Source organism: Peromyscus eremicus, chromosome 2 (genome assembly GCF_949786415.1).
Source record: "Peromyscus eremicus chromosome 2, PerEre_H2_v1, whole genome shotgun sequence".
In the NCBI taxonomy this organism is placed as follows: Eukaryota; Metazoa; Chordata; class Mammalia; order Rodentia; family Cricetidae; genus Peromyscus; species Peromyscus eremicus.
This window is the reverse complement of record NC_081417.1, coordinates 110,741,773-110,754,278: the sequence shown is the minus strand read 5'-3', so window position 1 is coordinate 110,754,278 and position 12,506 is coordinate 110,741,773. Positions and strand designations below refer to the sequence as shown.

At 49.9% G+C, this 12,506-nt stretch overlaps 2 protein-coding genes across 2 annotated transcripts in view; one reads left to right on the top strand and one right to left on the bottom strand.

Annotated features, from left to right (window-relative positions):
• Positions 1–2,797: 2,797 nt before the first annotated feature.
• Positions 2,798–12,506, top strand: part of LOC131903786 (cytochrome P450 2J3-like) — a 37,030-nt gene continuing 27,321 nt past the window's right edge. The window contains exon 1 of the mRNA XM_059254549.1: positions 2,798–3,157. The gene's annotated coding sequence lies outside the window, so the exon portion shown is untranslated. The remainder of the gene's footprint in view (positions 3,158–12,506) is intronic.
• LOC131904826 (uncharacterized) lies at positions 6,615–11,960 on the bottom strand. The gene is given in 3 exon segments (XM_059255839.1): positions 6,615–10,303; positions 10,306–11,476; positions 11,636–11,960. Coding segments are annotated over 3 exon segments (5,166 nt in total). The 5' UTR covers positions 11,942–11,960.

The following is a 12,506-nucleotide window of genomic DNA, read 5'->3' as shown; positions in this document are numbered from 1 at the left end:
TGCTCCTTTCCTTATCTTCATGTTTTCTATTTTATGGAAGGTTAATTGCTTAGACAAACAAGACTCTGCCTGCTTCCCCACCCCCATGATTTTCTGAGAAGGTATTGAGTCCTATAACATTTAAGGCCAAAATAGGTGAAATCAAACTCAATGCTTTTTGATTTCTTAAGAAGATAAAACTCCAGCTGTCTTTAGACTTTGTATTAGATGTGCAATAGGATCTTATATGTTCCCCAGATTATCAGCGGATGGAATCATTTCTGATCTATAGGGACACTAGGGATGTCTAGAGGGAAAAGTATCCACCTAAGCACTAGTGATGACCAAATGTCAGGTAAATATGGGACAGATCATCTTTATGTAGACCAGGATAAAATACAGGCAAGACTGGTACTAAGCAAGTAGCTGATAACCAGTCCAGGATGCTATACTTTCATATAGTTCCCCTTCTTTCCTTTAGATATGCAAGCAGGTGTGGGAAATGTAGTTTAGTCCTGCTACAAATTAAAAGAGAATTTTTTTTTAACCTAAATAACATTGAGTGTGGTAGTTTTATCTGTAATGACATTTCACCCTCAGATAGTTAGCTCTAATAATAGAAAAGGATGTTACCTTAAGTCCACATGATAAACTTGACCTTTTGATCATTTTACTCAGCCTTCTGCATATCATAAAAAGATAGGGATATATAAGCTTTCTACTTGGTTATTATACTGGGCACTGCTGGACTGCATGTAATTTTGACTAGTCTAGCTATGATAATTATTGCCACATGTTGTTTTGTGTCCCACATAAAAACTAAGTGACAAATCCTGTGACCACTTTAATTTTTTATGTATTTGCATTGAGTACTGTATATACGTATATGCATATATGTAGAATGCTCAATTAAAATGCACAAGTACATATTTATAAATGTGAGTGTTTGGGTTATTTATTAAAAGGCTTGATAAATATATACTGCCTTATACAGGTAGGCTAAAGTTCTTAAAAATTCATTAAAATTTTATTTGGAGGTTGATTAAGTGTTTTATAAAAACCCTAACATGATGTTTGTATAAAACACCAATCATCAAAATTGCAGGACTAATGTTTCATTAGGCTATAAGAGTTAATGTTATGCACATAGATTTTGACAAGGATTTTCTTCCAAAACAGGTTCTAATGAAAAAAAAAACTGATTATAATTTTATTTCAATTAAGTAATAGTCATGGGAAAAATAAGAATTATATGGCACAAAATGTTTTATGTTAATCAAAATGCCCCTTACAAATGTATTTTAAAAACCCTTTATTAAAATAAATTGTTTTCAAAATTATTCTTTTTTTATTTAAAAGCTTTTTTTCATCTTACATATCAACTGCAGTTTCCCCTCCCTCCATTCCTCTGGCCCACTCCCCACCTTCTCCCCATCCCACTCCCCATCCACTCCTCAGAGAAAATAAGACCTCCCATGGGGAGTCAATAAAGTCTGGCACATCAAGTTGAGGCAGGACCAACCACCACCCCTCCGCCACCGCCCCTACTGAGGCTGAGCAAGGTATTCTTCCATAAGGAATGGGCTCCAAAAACCTGGTTCATGCACTAGGGAGAAATCCTGGTCCCACTGACAGTGGCCCAAAAAACTGCCCAAGCCACACAACTGTCACCCACACTCAGAGGGCCTAGTTCAGTCCCATGCCGATTCCCAAGCTGTCAGTCCAGAGTCAGTGAGCTCCCACTAGCTCAGGTCAGCTGTCTCTGTGGATTTCCCCATCATGTTATTGACTCTTTGCTCATATAATCCCTCCTGCCTCTCTTGGACTGGACTCCTGGGAGCTCTGCCCAGTGCTTAGCTGTGGATCTCTGCATCTACTTCCATCAGTTACTGGATGAAGGTTCTATAATGAGGATTAGGGTAGTCATCAATTTGATTACAGGGAAGATCAGTTCAGGCACCCTCTCCACTATTGCTTAGCATTTTAGCTGGGGTCATGCTTGTGGATTCCTGGGAATTTCCCTAGCACCAGGTTTCTCCCTAACTCCATAATGGCTCCTTCTATCAAGATACCTCTTTCCTCGATATTCTTAATATATAAATGAAAATTGTAAGGAAGGCTCTTCAGCTGTAATACATGTAAAAGGGATATATTTTCGAAAATCTTTTTATTTTAAAATATTTTCTTTTCATGATTAGGATTTCAGGAGGGAGACAGAAGAATCCCAACAAATAGTCACATTCAAAACTTGAGTATTTCAAAGTTCTTATCTCATCCAATTTATAGTATAAGAAAAACATTATTTTAAAATGAAGCTGTCAATGACTGCTCAACCTGGTCAAAGCTTCATCACTGTTCAGGCTGAGTTTGGGGTCTTTAAAAATCAAGTTTTCTGCTTTGTATTGACTCACACCTTTAAGAGTATAAACTTGCAATTAACAATTGCTTAAAGCTACTAAAAATGGTGTAACTTAAAACTGGGAAGTTACAGATGTAAACAGAAGCTACAAAATCAGATTTGACAACCAAGAACCCACCTTCACTTACAGCTGTGTGTTTCTATGTACTGTCTACAGGTGCTTAGGTTTTCTATCATGTACATAGTGCCAAAGTAGTTTATAAGATTACCAAATTAAATCCAAATTCTTCTTAGTTCGTAATGTAACTGAAGTTTGAAGGTTTATGTAGTTAAGCTTATAAAGGAGCAGGGCAGAGAGCTCTGAGCTTCCTCTTGGGGGTTGGGTCCTCGGGTACCAGGAAGGAGTGGCTAAGACCTCTGTTTAGAGAAGGAGGGGTGGGGCTGTGTGGACAAAGTGTCTGTGCTGTCTGGGTCAAAGGGCATCAGAGGGAAACGGAAGGGTGTGGTGGAGAGGGGACAGGAATATATTAGACGAGAGCCCTGTAAGGATAGGAGCCCTGAGCCTCAGCTCAGACCCTCAGTCCTCTGGAGTCTGCTCGAATACCAGCCATGCTCGCCGCCGCGGGCTCCCTGGTGGCCGCCATCTGGGCAGCGCTCCATCTCCGGACTCTGCTGCTGGCTGCTGTCATCTTCCTGTTTCTGGCTGACTACTTCAGAAGAAGGCGCCCCAAGAACTTCCCTCCAGGGCCGTGACGCCTGCCCGTCGTGGGCAACATATTCCAATTGGACTTTAAGCAGCCCCACCTGGCGGTCCAACAGGTAGGAAGGGACGAGGGTGCCTGGCTCTGCCCTGACCTAATCCTGAACTGCTGGATCTGTGACTTCCGGGACTGCGTGGAGGTGGGCGGGGCTCTAAGACTCCTGCTCACAGTGGCTAACCCCAGGCCAAAGAGTTAGCTTCTGTGAGTGCTCCTTTAAGAAATCCCCAGCTCAGCAGGGCAGTGGTGGTGCAGGCCTTAATCCCACCACTCAGGAGGCAGAGGCAGGTGGATGTCTGTGAGTTCGAGGCCAGCCTTGTACGCAGAGCCAGTTTCCAGACAGACAAGGCTACACAGAGAAACCCTGTCTCCAAACACCAAAATCAAACCTCAGTTTTCTTGTATTTTGGCAAAAGAAAGTAAACTTTGGTTGGAGTTTTTCTCCTGGTAAATGCTTTCATAAGTTGCAAGAATAAAATGACATGCTTTTATTTTATCTTGTCAGGGTTAAAATATTTGATCTATGTCTTGCTACACAGTCATTATGAGGTTGGGTAATGTGTCATGCTGACACTGAGGCTGGGAACATCATGCCAGTCCAGTAATTTCTCATTCCTTTATTTTGTATTTTCTATGGGTTTACATTTTGGGTGTAAACAAATGGAGTTAAATGATACAATTTAGGCAAATTAAATTTTAATTCTTGCTATTAGGAAACAATCCTCACAAGCTGACCCATGGCCTTCCCTTTGGGTTTTATGCTCCCCTTCATTCTGATTCCATGATAAGCACAGATGGAGTCACTTTAGCAGTCATCTACTAGCATTCCGTTTTCCACTGAGTAAACCTGTTGAAGAAAGGGGTGATCTGATATCCCCATGTTGTTCAGTGAGCTAATGACAAAACAAGGGCATGAACCTGCATGATTTGACTCAACACTTACTGTTTTCACATATCCTTCCTATGCAGGAGAAAAATGGCATTTGATAACTAGAAATATTTATTCCCAGACTTAGCATGACAGGCACAACACAGAACAGTCTATGGTCAAATGAGTCCTATGGATTCTGGTAATCAATTGTGATATCATATGAAATCTAGATGGACAGGCAGCTCTGGGCCTAGCCTTTGATAGAAAATAAAATCAATTGTGCTGAAAGACCCCCGAAGACAGTCTTCCCTCAGGAGAGACCCTCGCCTCCAAGGAAGACACCGAGACCACGAATCAGATGCAAACAGCAAGAGGCTTTATTCAGGAACACGGGTACCCGGGGCGACACAGACTCTCGAGAAGCTCAAGGGACTGGCGCGCCCACGGGCTGGAGCAGAGGGTTTTTATAGGGTAGGGCACGGGTACAGAAACAAGAAGCCTGGTTACAGGGTTTTGATTGGAGGATGCAAATGAGGCCTGCTCTGATTGGATGATTCAAGTGAGGCCAGGTTCAAACCCAGGACAGCTCGTGGTTTCTCCCCGAGCCTGCCCACGCTTTTGTCTAGGGTACAGGGTGTTTTTCTGACCTTTAACTGAGCTCCTCAGTACCTCTCAGGCTTTATTCAAGAACAGCTAAACTAAGTTATGTTAGGCGGGGAGGCTGAGGGTCTTTCATTCCCCCATTTTCTTATCTCAGGAATGGAATCCTCCATTCATGGGGAAGATTGGTGACGCGACTCGGGCTCCGTCTGGTTGAGCCTTTGATATTGCTGGGTTAATACCAAAGTCTGAACAATAGAGATGCGTTCCCTGATAAATTGGACAAGTCTATTGATGATACAGGGCCCAAACGTCAGGAGGAATAATAGGATCAGAAGGGGTCCCAGTAGGATGGAAATGAGGGTGGTGAGCCAGGGGGACCTTCTGAACCATCCTTCAAACCATCCCTGTTGCTCTTCAAAGAATTTTTGTCTCTGTTCTAGTCTTTTTCTTAATTTCGCCATACTATCTCGTACCACCCCAGTGTGGTCGGCATAGAAGCAGCATTCTTCCTTGAGGGCGGCGCATAATCCCCCTTCCTGTAAAAACAGAATGTCTAGGCCTCTTCTATTTTGTAGTACTACTTCAGAAAGGGAAGTTAAGGATTTTTCTAGAGCACTTATTGACTCCTCCAAGGCCTGTAAATCTTGATTCATGGCCATTTGGAGCTGCCTAAATTGCTGGGTTTCCAGCAGGGCTGTGGTACCGGTCCCTACTCCGGCCGCTATCCCTCCCATAGTCAGCCCTCCTAGTAATACTGCCAGGGTTAGGGACACCGGTTCTCTTTTATATCGATGGAGGTCCCTTCCCAGTTCGAAGTGTGAGTAAATCTCCTCTGGGTTATGGTAAACTATCCTTGGGTACAACTCGATGAGCACACAAAAATCAGAGGTAGCATTGAGGGCCGAGACTGAAACGCAGGGGGTGAGCCCAGTATTACATGCCCAATAGGTACCATTAGGGCCGGTGACATAACCAGAGACATCGCTTACAGATAGGATGCGGTTACACAGGTGTTGGTGGGTGCGGGGGATGCTCCCTAGACATAGTCCTCGTCCTGACACCTCTGAGATTGTGAGCTTATGTTGGGCTGTCCCTAGACATTGGCTTGGAGGGGGACTGTGGGCGTTAATATAATTACCCTGGGTTGCTATCCCCTCGTAGTAGGGAGGTTGGGAAACCAGACATAGCCAACATTCTTGCGTTCTATTTGGGTAGGTTAAGTTTAAGGCCTGGTAAGCCCCTGCTAGCAGACCCAAGAGCCGATCTCCGGTTCCTGGTCGGGGTGGCTTGGTAGTGGCTGGAGTTATACCTGGACTAGTAGTCAAACCGGGTTGAAGGGTAATCTTCGGGGGTGCTGGAATAGGTGAGGAGGGGCGCTTCTGGTCAGAGAGAACCTGATTGGGGCCCATGGGGGCGGAGGCCTCCTCAATCTTAAGTCTGATAGTGAACCTTATGCCCCGATCATACCCGTATTCATATAACCTGAGTCCCCAAGTGTGCCCCCGTTGCCAGTTTCTATCAGCCTTCCCCGGGCCAGTGAAAGTTATATTTAGGGGGAGTGAAAGCCCAGGCTTAAATCGGCTGACCTCGGGGGACCCATCTGAGCAAGGCCATTTGCCTGTAACCTTCCTGAAACCTCTATTGGTCTGGATCAGGTCCCAGCTTGAGCTTGGACTCCAATATGCTGCGCCAGTGGTCTCGCAGCCCCATTTGGCACAGAAGAAATCTCCTTCCCCCCCGCATTTCTTTGCGAGGGCCCAACCCCTCCCATCCCCCGGACAAACATAAAAGTCCGACTGGGCGAATATACATCTTGCTTGAGGGTGACGGCATCCCGGATCCGGCCAATGCACCCCCCCCGGGTGGATGGAGGAGTTTAAGGCATCAGGCTTAATGCCCTCAACCCCCCAAAATCCCGAATTCAATGCCAACTGACAGAAATCAGGAGTTAGGGGGGGCCACCATGTAAAGGGGGTATGGAGGGCGGTCGTCTGCCAGGCCGTCTCCCCAGTTTGTGAGATGACCTGCCAAGTGAGTTTCTTGACTAGGTGCGGGCTCTCTGCCGCCCTAATCCCCTGGGGGTAGACAGAGAGCAAGAAGAGGGGGAGGAAGAGGAGCCGCGGGAGCCGCGGGCCAACCTTATTTTTAGGGGGTTCTGTGAGCGGTACACTGTCCATGTTGATTCTCTGGATCCTGCTGGGTCGTTCTCCCCGGCAGCCTTCACATGAGAGGCGTGGATCCATGCAGCAATCCCGTCGACCTTGAGTGCAGTGGGGGTGGTCAGCAAGACAGTGTAGGGCCCCTTCCACCGTGGCTCTAGATTTGTAGTCTGGTGGCGCCGAACCCAAACGGAGTCCCCAATCTGGAAAGGGTGGGGGACTACCGGCTTGTCCAGCTGCTCTCGGTAGGCTTTAGCCAAGGGTTTCCAAATCTCCTTCTGCACCAGCTGGAGGGCCTGTAGATGTGCCTCCAAAGTGGGGCTGGTGGCAAAAGATGAGATATCAGGATGGAGAAATTTCACGACTGGAGGTGGGGCCCCATATAGAATTTCGAAAGGGGTTAGGCCGTGCGGCCCAGGAGTATTCCGGGCTCGGTAAAGAGCCAAGGGGTGTAGGAGCACCCAATCTCTAGTGCCAGTTGCAAGCGTTAATTTGGTTAAAGTCTCCTTGATTGTCCTATTAGCTCGCTCTACCTGTCCTGAACTCTGGGGGCGGTATGCGCAATGGAGTCTCCAGTCCATCCCCAACAGTTTGGCCACCTTCTGACTTACCTGGGAGACGAAGGCAGGCCCATTGTCTGACCCCAATATCTGAGGCATCCCATACCTTGGGAAGATTTCCTCCAACAGTTTCTTTGTGACTATATTAGCCGTCTCATTCTTGGTTGGAAATGCCTCAATCCATCCTGAAAAGGTGTCCACAAAGACCAGGAGGTACCGGTATCCATAGAGTCCGGGTTTTACTTCTGTAAAGTCTATCTCCCAATGCACACCGGGACGGTGGCCCCTCAAACGGGCTCCTTTGGCTAGATGTGCTTTACCTGCATTGACCTGGGCACATGCGGGGCAGGTAGAGGCCACCCGTCGGAGCACCCGATTCTGGTTTAGCAGAATTGTCCCAGTGTTTTCTCTGTCTATCAGGGCCTTTATTTTTGTCTCACTTAGATGAGTTAGGGCATGGAGGAATTGTAACATATGGTGGGTGTGAGAGGTGGGCATCACTATCCGGTTCCCCAGTAGGTAGGCTTGTCTCTGTGGGTCCCAGTCCGCCCCCATTTTCTTTGCTAGCTCATGGTCTTCGGGGCTGTAGGGCATGGGCTCTCTCCCGGGTGGAGGAGGCTCTGGAGTGTCCTGTATAGCCATTAGCTGGCTATTCCCTATCGGCTGGGATGCCACTGTCCGGGCAGTCAAATCCGCCAGCCGGTTCCCCTTGGCTATCTTGGAGTTGTCTTTTTGGTGCCCCGGGCAGTGGACAATGCTGAGCTGGAGCGGGAGAAACAGGGCCCGCAGGAGGTCCAGGATTTCCTTTTTGTTCTTGATCTCTTTACCTGCGGATGTGAGCAGGCCTCTCCGCCGGTAGATTTCACCATGGATATGTGCAGTGGCGAAGGCGTATCTGCTATCTGTATACACGATGAGTTTCTTACCTTCTGCCATCCGAAGGGCCTGGGTGAGGGCGATCAGTTCCGCCCGCTGAGCCGAAGTCCCAGGCGGGAGGGCCGAGGCCCAGACCACTTCGGACTCGGTGGTAACAGCTGCCCCGGCCCTGCGTTCTCCTCCTTCCAGGAAGCTGCTCCCATCTGTGTACCAGACGACATCTGGGTTCTTGAGCGGCTGATCTGTTAGGTCAGGGCGAGTGCCATGCGCCTCGGCTAAAATCTGGAGGCAATCATGCTCTATGGATGGGCTAGGCAGCGGCAGCAAGGTGGCAGGGTTAAGGGAGACAACGGGTCCGAACGTGACCCGGTCTGAGTCCAAGAGTAAGGCCTGGTAGTAAGTCATTCGGGCGTTGGAGAGCCATCTGTCTGGTGGTTGTCGGACCAAGGCCTCCACGGCATGGGAGGCCAGTACAGTCAGGGGCTGACCCAGGGTCAGTTTCCCGGCATCCTTGAGTAGAACTGCAATGGCTGCCACCATGCGGAGGCAGGGAGGCCATCCTATGGCCACAGGGTCCAATTTCTTGGACAAGTATGCCACAGGTCTCCTCCAGGGTCCCAGTCTTTGCACCAGCACCCCTTTAGCAAAGCCCGAGTTCTCATCTACAAACAGTTCAAAGGGTTTGGTAAGATCTGGCAGACCCAGAGCCGGGGCCTCAAGTAAGGCCTTCTTGATCTGTTGGAATGCTTCCTGCTGCTTCTCTCCCCATTGGAACATTACCCCTGGTTTTGTGAGGGGATATAGGGGGGCGGCCAATTCAGCGAACCCGGGGATCCATAAGCGACAGTATCCAGCCGTACCCAGGAATTCCCGAACCTGGCGGGGGCTGCGAGGAGGGGGAATAGAGAATATTGTCTCTTTCCTGGCCTCCGTCAACCATCTCTGTCCCCCAGTCAGGGTATAGCCCAGGTACGTGACCTTGTCTCGGCAAATTTGTGCCTTTCTGGCCGAGGCCCTGTAGCCCTTCTGTCCAAGCCTGGCCAGTAAAGCCCGAGTGCCCTCTAGGCACTCGGCCAGACTCCTGGCGGCCAGAAGTAAGTCGTCTACGTACTGGAGCACGGTCAGGGTTGGATGCTCGACCCGGAACCCGGCCAGATCTGCATGCAGGGCCTCATCAAAGAGGGTTGGGCTATTTTTGAAGCCTTGAGGGAGCCGTGTCCAGGTCAGCTGTCCTGAGAGTCCCTGTTCTGGGTCTCTCCATTCAAAGGCAAACAGTAGTTGGCTTTTAGGGTGCAGTCTCAAGCAGAAGAAGGCATCTTTCAGGTCTAATACCGTGTACCAGACGTGCGTCGGTGGGAGGGTACTCAGGAGGTTGTAAGGGTTGGGCACCGTGGGGTGTATGTCCTCCACTCGCTTATTGACCTCTCTCAAATCCTGGACTGGCCTGTAGTCCCCTGTCCCCGGTTTCTTTACGGGCAAGAGAGGGGTATTCCATGGGGACTGACAGGGCTTTAGTACCCCTTGGTCCAGGAGCCTCCGGATATGGGGTTTAATTCCCTCATGGGCTTCCCGTGACATTGGGTATTGTCTAATTGAGACGGGAGTCGCGGAGGCCTTTAATGAGATCATCAGCGGTGGCTGATCGTGTGCCAACCCCAGACCCCCAGTCTCTGCCCAGGCTTGAGGAAACTCTTCTAACCAGTTCTGTAATTCCTCAGGGGCCTTTTTCGAGGGTTCTGACTCAAACAAATGGTATTCTTCTTCTAGATTGAGGGCCAGGATTTGTAGAGGGCCCCCTCTAGGACCCGTGACCCTTGGTCCCTCTTCATCAAAATAGATTTGTGCTTTTAGCTTGGTTAATAGATCCCGTCCTAACAGCGGATGGGGGCATTCAGGTATGTGCAGAAAGGAATGGGTTACTTGCCCTGAAGCCAGTTGAACTTTTCTCTCAGTAGTCCAGTAATATCTCCTGTTTCCAGTTGCCCCTTGTACCAGTGCAGAATGCCGGCTAAGGGGCACTCCGGCATGGGTTAGGACTGAATGTTCGGCACCAGTATCAACCAGGAAGGTCACGGGCTGCCCCCCGATCTTGAGGGTTATCCTAGGCTCAGGGGGGGGCTCCTGGCCTCGACCCCCCAGTCCTCCAGACTAAGGAGGTCCGCAGTCTTGGGCTTGGGCCGGCGGGGTCCTTGTGGCTTCTTGGGACATTCCCGGGCCCAGTGTCCCTTCTCCTTGCAGTAAGCACATTGGTCTTTATCTAGGGGTGGCCTCCTTCGTCCTCCCGGCCTATCTCCCTCTCTCCGCTGTCCCTGGGATACAACGGCGGCCAAAACTCTCTTTATCTCTCTATGCTGTTTCCTATCCCTTTCCTCTTGTTTCTGCCATCTCTTTTCCTCTCGCTCTTCAGGAGTTTCTCTCTTATTAAATACTTTCTCTGCTTCCTTCACTAGGTCTGGCAACCCTAATGCCTGTAGACCCTCCAACCGCTGCAATTTAGTTCTGATATCTGAGCTAGACTGATAGATAAATGATAGGATAATACCTGGAGCCTGACCTGGGTCTTCCGGATCATACGGAGTATACATCCTATAAGCTTCCTTCAATCTTTCTAGAAATGCAGCGGGTGTCTCTTCCTTTCCCTGTATTACATTTCTAACCTGAGCCAAATTAGTAGGCCTTCTAGCGGCCGCTCGGAGACCCGCTAAGAGCAACCGGCGATAGAGGCGTAGATGCTCCCTACCTTCAGGCGTATTGAAATCCCAGTTAGGGCGAGTCAAGGGAAAAGCCGCATCGATGATGTTCGGGAGTTGGGTGGGCCTCCCGTCATCGCCCGGAACCTGTTTCCGGGCCTCCAGGAAAACTCTCTGCTTTTCCTCCACTGTCAAGAGGGTCTGCAGGAGCTGCTGACAATCGTCCCAAGTTGGCCTGTGAGTCACTAGGATGGATTCAATTAGGTTAGTTAAAGCAACGGGGTCCCTGGAAAAAGGGGGGTTATGTTGTTTCCAGTTATAAAGGTCTGAAGCAGAGAAGGGCCAGTATTGTAGTTGTTGGTTCAGCCCTTCTCTGAGTGGGAAAGCTTGGGACTCAGTAGGGGGTCCCTCCCGGCGGCCGCGGAGGCGGCCGGCAATGGGGGATGACACCTCATCTTCCTTGTCTTCATCTGAGGTCCTGCTGGTTGGAGAAACCTTAGCATCTGCCAACGGCCGGATGGCGGCCGCTAATGCGGCCGCCGCCTCCACCGCGGCGGCGGGAGCCACCCCTGCGGCGGCGGGAGCCACTGTCGCTCCGCCGGGTTGCCGAGTGGGTCCAGCCTGATAAGGAGGGGGCTCCTCTACCAGGAGATCTATGAGAGGGGAGTTAGGGTCCGGGGGAAGGACAGGGGGCTTGGGGGTCTCCTTGTGAGGGAGCACAGGGTAGAGGGAAGAGTCCGGGTTGAGGGGTGCGGAGGGCCCAGAGACTGGAGGGGGCTGTGGAAGGAAAGGCTTGACCCATGAAAATGGATTTTCGACCAGAGATCTCCAGATGGCGATGTATGGGGCCTGGTCGGGGTGTCCGTTAGGACTAGGGGCAAAAACCTTGCCCTCCACCTGTGAAATAAGAGAGAGGTTAAAGGATCCCTCTCGCGGCCAGCCAACATTCATCATGACCCATTCGGCCTCGCAGAGGGTGATCCATTTTTTCTTTTTAACAATGACACCTTCATTGTTTCCTCGGGCCTTAACATCGGACCAGTGGTCCGTGGTTAGGCTTAATGGGGTGGTGATGGTCTGTCCCATGGTGGTCTCTAGATAAAGGAGTGTTAGAAAAGTAACGATAAACAAAAAGACAACACAGACGACAGAAATTTGCGCTGCGCGGCTTCGGCGTAAAACCGAAAGCAGAAATTCAGACGGGGAAGCGGAGGAACCTCGATCTCCGTCCCCTACCAGAAATTCAGACGGGGAAGCGGAGGAACCTCGATCTCCGTCCCCTACCAGCACCACGTATCCCTCTGATACGGGAGTGGCCCCGAAAAACCGTGCCCCAGAGGGGACTTCAGTGACCCGTGGAACGTCTTCCAGGGTCGCGGTGGGCGAAGTCCGAGCTCGTCAGCTCCTTCAGCCCCCACCGACTCAGACCTGACTTAGGGCGCCCAACGAAAACAGAAAACAAATAGACGGACTGAGACAAGACAAACAGTGGCCGGCCAACTTACCTCCTGACAGTGGGTCGGTGGTCCTGAGGCAGGGGGTCTCAATTTCCCGGCCAATGCACCAAATGAAAGACCCCCGAAGGCAGTCTTCCCTCAGGAGAGACCCTCGCCTCCAAGGAAGACACCGAGACCACGAATCAGATGCAAAC